Below are 17,921 nucleotides of genomic sequence, written 5' to 3'. Positions count from 1 at the left end.
ACACACACACACACACACACACACACACACACACACACACACACACACACACACACACACACACACACACACACACACACACACACACACACACACAAAACAACTCTAAAAAAGATGAAGTTCTCTGAAGGCAGACCAAAAAGTAGACACAAGAAAAAAAGAAATGCATAATGATTCAAATCAAACATTTATATATATATATATAAAAAATACAATTCACTGAACTTAACAATATAACTATAGTTGGATAAATGAGCTTCGATCTGATAGAAGACTAAAAAGTAGACACAAGAAAAAAAGAAATGCATTACAATATAAAAAATAAGGCTTCACGTGGGACGGTTATGACAGACATGATAACATTAATTTCTCTGGGAATGCAGGATACCCCAACGGTATGTGAATGTTTTTCTGCCTACTAGAGTCTTCTGGTTTAGGTCAGCCAGCTTTGCTGTCCTAAAGGATTGTCTGTAGAGCTGCTGACATTTAAACAAGCTTTCCTCTGAGTCTGTAGATTATTCATGTAGATGCTACCATCTTGTGTGAGTGTGTACAGTGTGTCCCGTCTGGCTGATATTGTGGAAGGGACTGCAGGGCGAAGGTTCTTGAGATGGATCTTGGCAGCCACGGACTCCTTCCTCATTTAAAGGCCTCATAAACGTTTAATGTATCGAGGATGACACAGAGGCTAGTGTTGACTTAATTGAATAAATACCCCAAGTGAGACGGACTTTTGGCTGGTCAAATATATACACAGTAATAGAAGTAAAAATACAGTGTAACATACGTATAATCATGAAAAGCTTTCTTCTACATTATATAATATATTGTAGGATAAACTGTAGTGTGTTGGGAATACACCCCCCCCCCCAAAAAAAAAAACCTTTTCTCTGGCAGAGTGCACATATATTTATTCATAAATATATAACACTGCGTTTAATGAATTTGTACTCATTTATGTTACAAACTGAGTTTCTAGCTTGTAGCATATCCCACAAGAGACATAACATATTCTCTAGACTGCTTTCATTTATATAAGTACATCTGTTCATTTATTTTGTTAACTATTTTTTCTTAAATGACTTCCATTTCATATTGGCTCAATCAAGCATCATAAAAGACTACCAAACCCATTAAGTTTCTCTTGAGTTTTTTCTCTCTCAATTCTCATTTACACTAATGTGCTTTCTATTGAGTTGTTGAGTGATGTTGCGTTACAGTACGAACATTTAAAACATCACTCATATCTCAATTTGGTATCATGGGGCCATATTTCATCAGCTTGGGTTGCTTAAGGTTGCTGTAATAAATATATATTATAGCTGGAGCGTGGCACAACTGTGGAACATCTGAAAACTTAGAGACTTTGGAAACTTTAATTTGAGCTCTTTTAGTGTTATTTAAAGGTTTCTTTTGTGAAATCCCACCTGGCCTCGATCTCTTTGTTGAATGTTTCACTCCAAACTCCATTATGTTAAAAGCTAAACTGAGCAAAAAGCACACTGAGAGAGACCAAGTAGATTAGATTGAACATCGAATGATCTCACACCATGTCGTACCATTTTAAAAACATGGTCGCTGTTGAAAGTACGTTTGCACTTGTGTGTCAAGCAATTTATTGGCTTGAAAATGCTGCCGCTCACTTTTCATCAGCTTTAAAAAGGTAGATGATTGCAACACTTTCCAGATGGCTCGCGCACACACACGCTTGACGAGTAAAAGCAGAGTGTGACAGCGACAAAATAAGGGTAAAGGCGCATGTCACTCACGTTAATGTCCTTCAGCTCCAGCATGTTGAGGGCATGGTTGTTGCGTCTCCAGATGATTGGCGGCAGCTGGTCTCCAGTGATGGCACATGTGAGAACAGCGCTCTGACCCACCGTTACCGTGGTGACGCTCAGCTTTTGGTCTTCGGGAAGGCTAAGCTGATAGACCTCTGAGAAACAAAGGGAGACAAGGTGTGGTTGATATCGGCTTGATTTTTTCTTTTCCCAGTAAATTTGTTCACTAGGCGTCAACATCAGCCATTGAAATATATTTCTACACTGTAAAAAAAAAGTTGCTGCCTTACATTTTTAAGCACAATCAACTTGGATGTTAAGGTAATTTCAACTTAAATGACCTTAAACTGACTTAGAAAATGAGTTGAATCTTGTATAACTTATGACTACATGTGATTTCTAGTGAGAACATCATCTGGTTTTCTCAGATGCCACATTACCGGTGGGAATGTCACTTCCTGTGACACATAACATTACAATAAAACAATAAAAGTTATTAAAAGTCAACTAACAATTAAAAGTCCACTTCTTGTTTTATAAATCAGGCTGGTCCAAAGGTAACACAGATACATCATTATTTAAAGTGAAAAGAGAATAAATACAGAGCTGCTCCTGGTGTGACCTGACCATGAACCAAGCCCAAACCAGTTCACCAGTTCGAGTCCAAACCAGCACTAACCTACACACTTGAGGGCAATATGTCTGATCTCTTTATTTGTTTGTGAGTACTTTGGATGAAAAAGATAGCACAGCATATCAAAGGTAGCCTAATATTTTTTCACAATTTTATCTAACAGTCAGTATTCAGTCCAGATTTAATACAAGGCTCAAGAAGTTTTTGTACAAAAATATTCTCAAAGGACACATTTTGCTAAGATCTCTATCGGTATTATAATTGCACAAATAGCCACAAAGGAGGCTTTTGCATGTTGGTTGATTAAAAGATAGCATATGTATTTAAGGATACCTTAAATATAGCATTTACATATTAGAGTTGTTGTTTTGATTCCACACTCACTACAAATCACTACCTAAAGTCAGCCTTTTCTGACGGTATCAAGTTTGCTTATGATTTTTTACCGTAGACTTTTGTTAGCTAAAATTCAAACCAAAACTAAAACTATTAAAGATCATGGTCTTTGGTATAATTGAAATAAAATAAGATTAAAGATTTTATTCTGACTTTAATTCTCACAATTTCCGAATGTATATTGTGCAATTCTGACTTTTTTTTTGTAAATGAAAAAAATTACACTTAAAAAAAACGTAAACAAAAAATAGAAATGTACACACACACACACACACACACACACACACACACACACACACACACACACACACACACACACACACACACACACACACACACACACACACACACACACACACACACACACACACGCACACGCACACGCACACACACACTTATTACATATATTAGCCTAGTTGATTTTTAAATATCAACTAATGTAATAAATGTATAATAAATGTGTAATAAAAGATAAAAATGACAAAAGCACATAAAATTACTAAAACTACAATTAAAATGAAAACTGAAAATAGAAAAATAAAACCTAATTAAAATTCTAATAATTAATAAAATACTATAATAGTATATAAATAATACTAAAATAACACTGCACTGAGCTTGATGCAATGCATTCTTGGATTGTCTTGACTGTGAAAGATAAGCTAAGTTGCATTTGAAATGAGTCAAAATGGGAGCATGCATATAATGCCTTAGAATGCAGCCTTCATAGGCAGCTTACTAGATTTTGGGACAGATCGTGTGTGCAACAAGACACTACGTTTTCTGGCTCTGAAATGTCACCTTTCACATAACACATAAGCAAACACACACCTGGAGTGGGACGTGGACACACCCCAACCCCCCAATTCCATTTATGAACCCCATCAATCAGCTCCGACTCTTTAGAGAATCTGATGAGCGTCTAATACGACTGAAGTCGCTGTACTGCCCAAGGCGAGAGTTGAGATGGCTTTACAATCTAAATCATAGCTTCACGACACTTTATAGAATGATTTTGATAGGCTTTGTGCTGCTTTCAGCACGCATCTCCTGTTAGTTTCACTTAGTTTTGAAATTAAGATTTTAATGACGGTGAGAATTAACAGCTGTTCCTACGAGCCTCTCAGCAGAAAGGCCAACCAAACACGGCAGTTCATTATGAAGGCTTCTTTTCAACTAAAAACTATTCAACTTAACATCTAGTTTGAATTTAATTATCTCCACAGCCAAGACTCAACAGCGTCATTCAGTCATTATAGGATATCTGTTGAAAGATCCTCATATATCATTTTTCTGTTTTTCTATGTGTGAGAGGAATAATAGAACCAGGTGCCAACACTTCAGTTGGTCTAATTAACGGTAAAGTCTCTTCATTTGCTTTTCAGTGGAGCTATACCCTGACCTTTTGGGTTAACCAAGGTCACCTGCTAATAAAGCAGACAGCGACTAGCCTTTAAATGAGAAAGATCAGAAAAATGTCAAAATGAGATCTCCAAGAAAAGCGTCAGCACTCTACTAGCTACACTGTAAAAAAAAAGTGTAATTTTACAGGTAATTGTCAGTATTTTTTTTACAGAATTTTACCGTTTTGTCATTATACAGCAAATATCTGTAAAATAAAAGGCATTTGCTGTAATTTAAAGGTCCATTGTTAAATTTACAGGTAATTGCTTGTATTTTGGTTTTACAGCAATTTTACGTTTTTTAAAAGGAACTTGTCTGTATTTTTACAGAGTTATATGTAATTTTACAGAAATTATTAAGTAATATTTTACAGATTTTTTCTGTGAAATTAGAAAACAAAGAAAACAAGGTATAACTGCGGAAATCAGCATCTATTCAATATGTTTTCCTTACAGATTATTAAGCATGTGGAGGTTAAAGTGAGTTTTTTTTAAGGTTAAATAAAAGTATTTGCACCATAGACTGTGATTTGTACATACAGTAGCCTACCCTACATAGGCTACAGTAGGCCTGAATTATTTTTTATTTCACATTTTATTTTATACTCATTTTGATCATTATTTCATTGTCTTATTCTCCCATAATTTCATGTATATTTTATGAATATTTTTCCAAATCTCCGTTGCTTCACATTTAGGGCTTTGTGTGTGTGTGTGTGTGTGTGTGTGTGTGTGTGTGTCTGTGTGTGTGTGTGCGTGTTTGAGTGCGCGCGCGATGACGCAGATAAAAATTCATTTCCGCTGTTTACTCCCGCCCACAACGGTTAACGTTAGCTGATCAGTCGAGTTTGGGCAAGCGGGAGATTTGAATTCAGTCTACTCTCGTGAAGTGGTTTGTGAGATCAACAGTGGTTCAAAGCAATCGAGCAGCCGTGAGCAGGAGCCCTTTTTTCAGTCAGTCCGTTTGGATTCTTCGGAAATAACGCCCTTTTCAGTGAGCCTTGTTCGTCACAGCGAGGGGACATCATGCCAACGGATCACCGGCTGAGGTAAGAGTCTCATTATACTAAGTTACATGTGAACGATATTTTATATTGCATTTGTGTTAAGTTTACAGTTTTCAAGCTAACGTTAGCATTTTTAAATGATGTTCTGTCATAACTGGCGAGAGCTGGAGGGCAAAACACTGAAAATGTAGCATGCGTCTTTACATTTTCCATCTGTTTTAAGAAAGATCAGTTGAACCCACATCTCAAAAGACCTAAACGAGCTTTCGTAGACATGTTACATATCCGTTTACAAGTCCGTTTAATTGTATATAAAATATTCGTTAATACGTGATAGTTGACTAGAATATGAACACAACATGATAAATTGCATATTCTGGCTGCATCTGCTTGCCAACACGTAACGTTAGCTATAGAATGCATACATGTGCATATATTAGGCTTATAAAATAAAAGTTGATAGAATGTTTGTGTTCTGATGAAGAAATGAACTTATCTACATTTTGGATGACCTGGGGTCATCATAGTAGCCTTTTTCATAGGATACTTTTGATCATTGGTTATGAAAATTGCATTGATCCAGATGAACAGACAGTTACACCCCTAGGTGTCTCAGCTCAAAACATCACTGTTAGCCTTTCCTGCTCAGCTTCCAGATAATAGTCGTTTGAGGTTTTGCATTGTCCCAGTGGAACATATTCTGACATGTGTAAATGTAATACTGAGTTGTTGAAACAAATTTTTTTGTGTGTGTGTGTGATTTCAGGTCAAGTGGAAAGCAGAATGATCATGGCAAACAAGGTATGGGAAGAAGTAATTTAAAATATTGTAATGGCTGAGTCATCTGATTCCATATGATTGCACTAAAAGTGGCAGAACATTTAATTTGTTTTATACTGTATTTTCCAATCCGTGTATCATTCGTTCAATCGTTTTTTGATTTAATTTTGAAAGTAGAAAAATGAGAAAACAGTTCCTTTTTCGATTTTTCGTTTTTTTCCAAAAAAACGAAAGACAAGAATTCAGCTTGATTTTTCGTTTTTCGTTCTGAGGTAGCAAAATGAATAAACAGATGGAAAATTCGATTTCTACACGTGGGCGTGAATGGAACGCCCCTTTCCTCTGATTTGTCAGCCGAAGATCAAACTGTCCCGTCATCAGCTCTTCCTCAGTTCTGCACTGCAGAATAAGAGTCCTCCGTTGTGTGGATTCTTAACGCGTTTATTGCAACTTTTTCATGTTTTCCATCAACGAGACTAATGAATGGCTCGACACAACCCGTACTGGGGAATAGACTAGACGGGGCTTTCTTCTTTGTAGACCAGAGTTCTCAAGTGCCAGGGGTTTGCTATTTTCATATTTTCCGAACTGTAAAGTTTTTTTTTTTTTTTTTTTATCATGAACCACGCTGAGTTTTATTCCTGAGTGACTATATAATGCATTTTACTTCAAATAATCTAAATGTTGACTTTGAAAAGTAGGCACGTCCGAAGGCTATTCACTCTATTTTGGTTCATTTTTGGTGTGCGCCAGAAAGATGTTCAAGGAGACTGAGACGCATGTAGAAATCATGTTGTTTTCTTTATTTTTCAAAGGCATGACATTTTGTAGTCATTTTGAATGTAAACAAATAAAAACATAAATTTTTACTGTTTCGAATGACAGAGTAACGAATAACGAAGTTATTTCCCCTGCTGAGCAACAACTCCAAGTGATGGCGCTGACGCATCGCTCGCTCTCACAACATAGGCAACATAGGCTATTATCAGTTCACTTCTGGCATTGCTAACTTGACATCGCAGCCTGTTCATTATTAAAATAAAACACAGTCAACCAAATATATAAAAAGTTATTCTGCTTAATTTAATTCGTCTGTTGTACAATATAAAGGCTGTGCCGCACAGCAGTTAATCCAAACTCATTTCCCATGCTGTGAAGATGATGATTTAGCCTATACGTGTAGGCCTATATTGGGACTCGACTGAAGTTTAAAGCCTTCTTTACATTATAGTTAGCATCGAAATTTTGCATTGCAAATATGGAAACTTGGGACCGAGATGCGCGAAACCAACGCCGGTACAGTTTCAGTTTCGATTCAAATAGCCTAAATTTGTTTAGGCTTGGCGTTTAAAATAGGCTAAATGTTGTTTATAATAAAGGACACAATAGGCTATTATTATAAGCTATTAGGTTATATTTTTATTATACGTGGCTACTTATTTTTTATTCTTGTTGTTTTCTGAATACCATTCATTTAAGGATTTGACATAGGCAAACGTCAAAGGGGAAGTAATGGTAAGGGGAAGTAAAATACGCATAGAAATAGCCTATATGTTATTAATAGTGTTTATAATGTTAATGTTGAATTTTATTTACCGGTTTTTTTCTGAATAGGCTAATAATAAAAATGCGTTTGTTTCCCTCTCAACATGACCCAGTGCACTGCGCACAGGCGCACATCTTTGAGATATAAATTAATAAATTTTAATAAAACACAATAAGGCCTACATTATAAAACTCAGAAGAGTATGTATTTTAATATCTATGTTGTTCTCTGTTCTCCGGTTGTTAGATAGTCAGTCTGAATGACATTTCATGCGTTTATGTTAATATAGCCTAGGCTTAGGCTATATATAGTCAATGCATTATTCTTTTCTTTTTCTATAAGTGTTAAAATATTTAATTTACAACTAATTATATTGATTATCTATATCTACATTTATTATTTAAAAAAAATTACTGGGCGATCGAGGGCGACCATGTTAGGCTAACAGTTGTCATTTACCCTGCATACCGAGCTGATGCAAAGCATAAAGTTTGGTGAATTTATATCTACACAGAAGAAAGCCCTGTCTAGTTTATTTCCCAGTACGGGTTGTGTCGAACCACTCGTTAGTCTGGTTGTTTGATGAAAAAAAGATTAAATGTAGTTGCAATAAACGCGTTAAGAATCCACACAACGGAGGACTCTTATTCTGCAGTGCAGAACTGAGGAAGAGCTGATGACGGGACAGTTTGATCTTCGGCTGACAAATCAGAGGAAAGGGGCGTTTCATTCCCGCCCACGTGTAGAAATCGAATTTTCCAGCTGTTTATTAATTTTGCTACCTCAGAACGAAAAACGAAAAATCAAGCTGAATTCTTGTTTTTCGTTTTTTGGAAAAAATGAAAAATCGAAAAAGGAACTGTTTTCTCATTTTTCTACTTTCAATATTAAATCAAAAAACGATTGAACGAATGATACACGGATTTTTTCCCATGTGAATATTCATTTGATCCTTGTGAGGCCACTGGAGCTGCACAAGGTTTGGTTTTACTACAGTAAGACCACGATTGTGTTAGATTCCACCCATCTATTTTTTTATTATTTTTTTTATCTTTTGTAGCTCTGTCATTTAGAAACATGACTTTTCCTATCACTTAATGACACATATCTCTACCTTTCATTCCAGCCAGAGGATCTGACGGTTGCTGCTCGCATCTCAGCCTACCTTATGGAAAATTCTTGCTGGATGAATGACCTTCACCTTCAGCTCAACCTTGCCAAGACAGAACTGCTTATGGTTTCAGCCAAACCATCCTTGCTGTGTGATCCTGCTGATTTGCCTTATACAACATCAGAAAGATCCGGCCCTTCCTATCGGAGCCACACAACTCCTTGTCTAAGCTCTTGTTCTATCCAGACTGGACTATTGTAATGCTCTCCTGGCAGGCCTTCCAGCATCAGTCAAACCTCTGCAACTGATCCAGATTCTGCAGCAAGACCTAAACTCACTGCTTCAGATCTATGTGTGTCTCCAGAAGCTTGTGTTCTGCAAGTGAACAGCGCCTTGTGGTGCCATCATCCCAAAGAGACACAAAATCACTTTCACTGACCTTTACCTGGACTGTTCCCTGCTGGTGGGATGACCTGCCCAACTCAAAATATTTTCAAGAAACCTCTAAAGATCCATCTTTTCATAAACACTTGACCCAATAATACTAAATCTTTGTTTTAATAAAAAAAAAGTGCACTGTGCTACACTAACTGGGACTTGTCACTGCACTAGTTGCTTCTATTGTTCTCTTAATTTTAAGTCACTTTGGATAAAATGTAATTGTAAATGTTTGAAATAAGTTATATTTGAGTATAAAGGCATACAGCAATTGTCTTTTAATGTGGATATTTTTACATGTTCTAAATGATATACTAAGCCTGTATTTCCTATCATTCACGTATTTTGATGTTCAGTGTTTGTTTAATGAGTAATACTGTAAATGTGCAGGTATTCCGTACTTGTATGTTTAGTTAATTTAACAGAAATTGACTGTACATTTGCTATTATTAAGTACTTAATTAGAGATTGGTCAAAGTTGTGAAACTGGATCTGCAAAAAATTAAAACTGTAAATATACAAACTTTGTATTTGAATTTATGTACTTATTACATTTTTATACATAACTTCATAGTTATTTTATACAGGAAAAACTATATATTAAAAGATAATTACTGTAGATAGACAGAGCATTATTATAAAATAACATTATAAAACCCTAAATTTACAGTTTAACCTTAAAGTTAAATGTTCTTTTTATGTAATTTGACATAATTTATCTGTTTTTCCACGGTTTAATAAGCCATTATTAACAGTAATGTACTGTAATTTAATTAATTTTGACCGTAAAGTCAATTCTGTATTTTTACGGTTTTTGCCTGTAATTTTGTGAAATGGTTATTTGCTGTAATTTAACAGAACCCGTCTGGAAATTTGCTGCCAGAGATTTACCGTTTTTTTTACGGGATTTTTTTTTACAGTGTAGGTAAATAAGTTATGCTCTTAAGTTAGGCTAAATACATTTGTCTGTAGAGTGAGAGCATCTCATTTAATTCCAAAAAGAAACAATTAACCAAGGTGAAATGTATTCATTTGTTTAACAGATTTCTTCCATAGGGGGCTTCAGTGTACTTTTGTATTGCTAGCTTACAGCTAACTGCTTTTTTTTTTCAAGAGTACCTTTACAGTACTTGAACAACTTTAATTTATGCCAGGCTGACGAGCTATTTTTAAAGTAGCTTCCTCAATAAAATCCCACTGAGACTTGATTGATTTGATCTCCTTCCCATGATCATGTTAGTGACATCTAAAATGATTTTTCAGTTATTTTAATTACAGTGATGCACAGAGATGCACACAAGTGAAAAACATAATCAAGCTGCGGCAAAACAAATGAGTACATGGGTTGGGATATCTCAAATTTATGCAATTAAAGATCCTGGAAATTATAACCAGCTTGCACGCAAGACAAACATGCCTCTCGCCTCGCAAGCGGCAATTTCGCATTTCAGCGTTGTGCTCTCATTTAAAGCTAATTTACCAAATTAGTCGGTAATGTCTCTTATTCATTGTGTTGCTCTCAGCTCATATAGTGGATAACAGCAGTGTAGCGCTGGTGCACCTTTAGCAACCCTCATTTAATGTCTGATTCATTCTGCACGGCAAACACTCTCTGCGTTCATGAGTGATTTCAGGGGAATACTTCAGTGGAACAGTTATGAGAGAGAGAGAGGATCTGAGAATATATACACCATATCACAAATGCATGAGTGTCACTTTTATGTATTTAACCAGAGATCAGATATGTGGTAGAGTTTGCTTATTCCTAAGTCTGAATTTTGAGCAGAAACAGAGCTGCCTTACTTGTCAGTTGCCAAATTTACACTGCAAAGGTGACACATAAGTGCTTCTGAAGTGGCATTTAAGCGTCTTCACGCAGACTGTGTAATGCTGCTAAGAGGTGGCATGAAGGCATTTACACAGCAATCGCAACTCTATACTTTGATATTAGGAGATGAGTTGGGTCAAAGCAAGCATAATTTATACTGGCTTTTATGCGGCATTGCATCTTTACACTGAATTTTGAACAGAAACAGAGCAGCCTTAACTTGTCTGTTGCCAAATTTACACTGCAAAGGTGGCAGAGAAATACTTATGAAATGGCATTTTAAAGACATCTTTACACAGTTGAGTTAAAGTGACAGTTCACATAAAAATGAAACTTCTGTCATTAATTAAAAACCCTCATGTCATTCCAAATACACAAGATCTTCGTTCATCTTAGGGAACAAATTATGATATTTTTGATGAAATAGACAACAACTCAATTACCATTTTCAAGGCCCAGAAAGGTAGTAAATACATTGTTAAAATAGTCCATGTGACTACAGTGGTTCAACCTTAATTTTATGAAGCGACGAGAATAATATAATATAATATAATATATATATATATATATATATATATATATATATATATATATATATATATATATATATATATATATATATATATATATATATATATATATATATAAATGACTTTATTCAACTATTTCTTCTCGTCCATGTAAGTCTCTGTCAGTCTCAAATATGGTTTCCTTCAAGTTAGGCAGTTTTTATCACGCTGATGCATTCAGAGATATTCGTAATTTATTCGTATTTATATTCAAGATTTCTTATTTTCGATTTAGTTTGGTTTTAGTTAGTTATTTGATGCTATAAAAACGGGGATGTGACATCACAATTGACAGCTGTGATTGACAGCGTCTCTGAGTGATGTATAGTCATGAAGGCACCAAAAGGCTTTTTTCAGGATCTTCGGGAGGAGATTGGAGATTTAACTTTCAGTTCTACATTACATTAACCAACACAATGAGGTATTCTGCAGTAAACTGTACTATTTTAGAAGCTAATTAGTAGCCTAAATAAATATTATGAGCCAGCTAGCTAAAGGACAACAAGCCTAACGTAAAAAGCAGGTGACCGTTAGCTCATAGTAGTTACTAATTCTTTTGTCTACTAATTTTTGTCTAAAATGAGGATAACAAAAAATAAACAATGACTAAAAATACATTCAAAAAATCCAAGAAAAGCAGAGGTGTGTTGCATTAATAACTAACCATCAGAATTGATGTTAACCATCAATTCTAGGATGCTAACCTAAAACAGACTGCATGAGCTAAAGATTGTTGATGTTGCTGTCCACCAAAAATTACGTTACTCGTTTATTTTTTTTATTTTTTTACAGTTAACAATGCACTAATATGTCACTTTTTAAATATGAATATGTGGTTAGCACTGTAGTTGTATTTATCTTATTTTAACAAGTCTTCAGTTTTGGTACAATCAGCAGACATCAAAATTGGAGCAGTCAGGCAACTTAAAAAAAAAGAGGATTGTTCTTGCGATTGATTAAGCGGGAGTGTGGTACCAACTTGATACTGGGATTTGTAAGCAAATAAATTAATCAGGATCACCAATTGATTGTGAATTCATCACTGATTGTGAAGTTGTTGCTTTCAGTTCAAGGGGTTATGGGTTCTAATATGTGAAAATATAACTTTTTATTTTAATAAACCAAAATGGCAGCATTAGAAGTAAGGACCCCTATATTTGCATTTGCAGGACTTTGAGCCATGGAAAACCTAGACAAAATGGAGCATGTGTCTGAGCATGTGAGAGCTGAATTTGACATTGCTTTCCACTAAGAATGTAGTGACTCTCAGCAAAACATTCAAAAATTTCCATTTCAGCACCACTAACACAAAACAAAAAGACAAGCTCAAGCGGTTTTAAAAAGTGGTGTGGACAAAGAGAATGAACTCTTGCTGACTAACCAGATCGGGGCTTTTAGAACAGTATGGGGAAATGAGAGAATAATATGAGGTACTCAGAAATCAGAACTGAAAAAAGCAGACTTAATTTGGAGAAACTAAACAGCCAATGTTAGTCAGTAAATTTCCTGTGTATCAAGGCAAACCTATTTATTTTTAAATTTCCTTTGCTAATCACTTGACATCTGTCAACCAATCATTTTATAATAGTGCTGTCAGCTCATGCCACATCAGATCAGGAAATGCCAGTAATGGGAGGGGCGGGGGGACTATTAAACCTCTCATGGAGTGTATAGACAATACACAAAGGCAACAATTCAATCTTGATATTTTTTTCTAGGATTCTTATAATTCCATTTTGTCATTACTTAAAGGTGCTCTAAGTGATGTTGGGTGACGTCACTTCTTGTTGACGTTCAAAGTATTGTCAAAACGGAGGCTAGCTAGATCCTCCCTCCTCCTCATCCGCACACTAACCCCCCAAACCCCACCCCCAAATCCTTCTTGTCGGTTATTGGCTGGGACAGTTTGTTATGTTTCGTGGTGTGGGATAGCCCAGTTTGTTTTTGTTGCTGTTTGTGGAGCCTGGGGTGTGTTCAGGGGACAGGCAGCTAGCGGATAGTAAGGAGATGTTTGCTGTATGTGACAAAAAATATTTTGGCCTAAACAACGTGTGACATCGCTTAGAGCACCTTTAAGTTTTTTTTTTTTTTTTTTTTTTTATCTACAAAACACAAAATTTTATTTTACAGAACATCTGAGCTTCTACCTTTTTCTATACAAAAAAGTAGAGATTATTTCTGCCAGACACCATAAAGGACAAAAAGCGACATAAAAGTATCATGCAAGTGGTCCATGTGACTTGAGCTATACAATTGTCACACACACGCACGCACGCATGCACGCACGCACACACACACACAAATATTACACAAATGGTTCTATATATGTCCTTTTTGGACCTTCAAATTGGCGAGAATCATTCCTTTATGCATGGCTACATCTTCATCTTTTTACCCTATTGTTATTGGCAAAAATTTATCTGAACTCTCATGAATACAAAAAAATAAAGCCTGAATGCAGTAAATCAGTACAAGTACAACTACCTTTCAAAACAGACCATGTTTATGAGTGAGCTCTAGAATTCAGTAATATTTTTTCAAGCCATTCAATTACACTCTTTTGTGTCTTATTTGGAATTTGCTCCAAGGCAAGGCACCGCGTTTTACAATTCCCTGTAGGATTGAAAGACAAATGGATTTTTCAGAACAAGGAATACAAGTGAGAAGATGAGTATTTGTTTAGGTGGATGTCAGTGTAGGAAACAGAAACAGAGGAAGAGATTATGGTATTAAAAACACCCAGATCCAGCCTAAACAAATATGGTGCACTAATCACAATGCAATACTACATATAATGTGGAAATAGTATGGCAGGTGCTGTCCAGGCATTTAATCCTCAGTCATTGTTTGTGATTAATGACAGTGCAGCAAGTACAGGTTTTACCCCTCATTTATAGCATGTGTAGCAGATGAGTAGACTCTCCCTCAGGGCTCGACCATCTCTCACAGCAGCAGCATGAGTCTTTCCCATTACAGAGTGGTGATGCTTCTACTGCAAGCAGAGCTACAGTTATTTCAACTCAGTGAGAGAAATCCCAGGCACACATCAGCAGAATATGTTTTTTAGTCCTCTTTTAGGGGGTTGTTTATCGCATGGCCTGCCCACTACGCCACTCCCCCAAATTTTTGAACAGTAGTGTAACTTTCTAGCTAAAAGCGTCAGCTAAGGGGATTTCTTTGAATTTCAATTTATTTGAATTTTTCGGTTACACTATATTTTGATGGACACCTTTAAATATTCAGTTGACTATAAGTAACATTGCATGTCAATAACATGTCAACTAACTTTCATTACGTCACTTGAGTATTAGTAGACTGGTATGGTTAGTAAAAAAAGTTGACACGTACTTGCAAAGTTACTTTTAGTCAGTAGAATATCTGTTGGGGGACCATCAAAATAAAGCATAGTATATTAAGCAGAGAGTTTCCTAATACTCTAATAAAAGTTAGTTGACATGTAGGTGCAACGATACTTATAAAGGAGCCATCTAAATAAACTGTTACTAAAGCCGTGTTTCCACCGAAATTACCCAGAACAATTTGTCCCAGGAACATTTTTCCCCCAGAACTGTTGCTTTCTGTTTCCACCGCGGTCTAAAGTACCATGAAGATTAAGCAAATTAGTCCGGTGACGTAGGAGAGCACGCACCGCAACAGATTTTTAAAAATGGTGGTTTAAATTTAAATGCTGCGTGGAGTCAACCAATCAGAATGCGGCATGAACTCAACCAATCAGCATGTTCAGCGCCCAAGTCCCATCCCCAAAAGTTCCTGAAATTTGAAAAAGTTCTACCTCGCAAGCAGGGACTTTATGAGGGGGAAATCTTTACCCCGAACTTCATTTAGACCCTGGTTCATGTGGTCGAAACACACAGAGTACCACCCCAAAGTTCCTAGTTCCTGGGGAAAGTTCCTGAAGTGGAAACACGGCTTCAATTTTCTACCTTACCTCCAAATTTGAAATGCTTATCGGCATCTGTTTGCAACCTCAGTTCAAATTAAATTCATATTCAGGAATTGAACAGGAATGTAAATGTCTTGACATTCTCAGTCAACCCAATTCTGAATGGCACACAACCCTGGAATGAACACAACAATTCGAGAGTCACACCTGTCAGTCCCAAACACTATGCAAACACAGCTAAAGAGAAAACCAGAGGAACACCAAGATTTCAGTTATTAGACTTTAGAACTGCTACTTTAGGATAGTTTACAACATACAGTGTAAAGCTCAAGAAAACAACAACAGACCCTTTCTAACAAGCAGCGATGCCGTCAACGGCCTTCAATCATAATTTCCAGCTGCCCTTCCATCAAAGTCATGCTCCGCTCTCCGCCGCCCATCCACTAGTACATTTATGAGTCTGTAAGGCTTCTGTGATAGCTGCAGAATCTTTTAAAAGTTGAAGTCATTGAAGTCAGATGGAATAAAACCTTTACTGTGACCCAATCAATGTGAGAGACAGGCAGTAATAGAAGCTGAAGAAAGGCTGACTTCACACCACCTGTGAAAAACACCATCTCCATGGCATTTGTCAGTAGAGACACTGGAGATGCGCTCATATTAGCATGCCATCACAGTACACATACTTCTAATTGGAGCTCATACAAGAGGGACTGTTCAAGAAAAAAAAATGGGATAGACTCCTGGTTAAATTTGATTAATTAAAGTGCATTTCACACCGTATTACAGAACTGTGATTTTTTTTTTTTTATCTATCTTTCTCTAACTCACCACCTTGTTTTTTCCTCACTTCCCATATGGCAATATTTAAAAGTCTGTATTGCCTTTCACTGAAGTCAATTTTGTTTCAAGTGAGGCACTGTTTCTTATCACACAATTCTCCACTGCCAATGATATTGAGTGGATCCTGTATTTCTGTGTGTGTGTGTGTGCGAGTGTTTGTCTGTTTAGCAGACAGAGCAGGTGGATTGACGTTCTCTCCGGAGGCATATCAGCCCTGACAGGTGAAAGGAACGGCATTGTGGGCTGGCGTGGCGTTAAGTAATTGCCTTCTGACTCCACTGGGGGATGTAAATAGTTTGAAGCATGAAGCATACAGATATGCCAACTGAACAAACCAATCATGATAAAGAACCACGTAGACACACCAATCACAAGTAGGAGCATGAGTAAACAAGAGTCAAAAGCAGAAAAATGACAGGAAGATTTGTCATTTTTTAACACATTGTTGGCTTCAAAAACTTCCCCAAACAATATATAAGAATTTTACACAAATGTAACTTTCTTTTAATTTGTATTTCAGACATTATAAGAAACCCTGAAGTAATTCCTAACAATCTGATTACCTTAAGTCAAGGTATATTTTACCAGTGCAAGCATAAACATGTTAAGGCACCAATTTGTGTACAAATCTTTTAAGCTAAACCAATTCACAAAACCAGACTAAATTATTTGTTCGCAAAATGGATTGACTGATTCAACTCAATCGTTCCATCCAGTTTTGGTTCAGCAGATTCATCATTCAGATTTGGAAAACGTATTTCTAAACTGATGCTGAAATATATGCAAGATATTTCCTGTCCAATTTTCCTCATGCTCGCAGAGCCTGTGAGATTCATGCATGTTGGGAACCGGGCCTGATAAAAAAACATGAGTATACGTTAATTATAATTACTGCTATGAATAAATGAGTCACATGTTAAGCCTTAAATGTGTGAGCTACTCAAATAATTAAGAAATGAAAATGCTCTCTAGTGCCAGAGAAAAGGGCCAGAATCTGAGTAAACACATTTAGCATGTCTCTAAAACTTCTCATAGACCATGTGCTAATTGCTGCAATGTGGAATCGAGAGGGCATGAAGAACCCAGACAGCATCTTTCAGTAATGTACTTAGATGCAGTGCAATTAGAAAGTTTTTAGGCTGCATAATTTACTTAAACACCGCATAAGATACCTTGCCCAGCTCTTTTAGATTCCCTTGCCCTCCATTTTACTTTAGGAAGACCAGAGACTCTCAAAACCAAAACTGGACAGTTTCATGCTTTCATGGGCTGTCATCCTCCATCAGGACTGAGATATATACCCATGTGACTGATGTACACCCGGACCTGGAGAGTTTGAACAACACAAGTCAACACTGACAAGCTCTGTTCACATCAGTAAATCCCATCAGACCAGATTCAACCTTCCTTATCATAACGAAGTGTGCTAACCCCATCAGACCAGAGTCTACTACACCATAGTGTACATTTACCCCCATATCAGACCACCAAGATCAAAATCATGCAAGAGTAAGTCTGAGTTATTCATGTGAAATAATAAATCATTCATGCAATAAATTAATGTTAAAACCAGCCAATAAATAATGTTGTTTACAGATTTTCAGCTGCATCCCCTGCATCACAATATCTCACAACAGACAAAGCCAGATCAAATGTCACAATGAATACTGGAGAAACAGCT

The 17,921-nt window shown here is 36.4% G+C and overlaps 1 protein-coding gene across 1 annotated transcript in view; it reads right to left on the bottom strand.

Annotated features, from left to right (window-relative positions):
• The window catches only part of fstl5 (follistatin-like 5), a gene marked incomplete at its 5' end in the record, with an annotated part of 239,573 nt that overhangs the window by 36,758 nt on the left and 184,894 nt on the right, over positions 1–17,921 (bottom strand). The window contains one exon of the mRNA XM_081383493.1: positions 1,770–1,936. Within this exon, the coding sequence (XP_081239619.1) occupies positions 1,770–1,936 (167 nt within the window). The remainder of the gene's footprint in view (positions 1–1,769; positions 1,937–17,921) is intronic.

The sequence above is a fragment of the Scardinius erythrophthalmus genome (assembly GCF_964197995.2).
Source record: "Scardinius erythrophthalmus genome assembly, chromosome: 13".
NCBI lineage: Eukaryota > Metazoa > Chordata > Actinopteri > Cypriniformes > Leuciscidae > Scardinius > Scardinius erythrophthalmus.
This window is presented reverse-complemented; position numbering and strand designations above follow the sequence as displayed.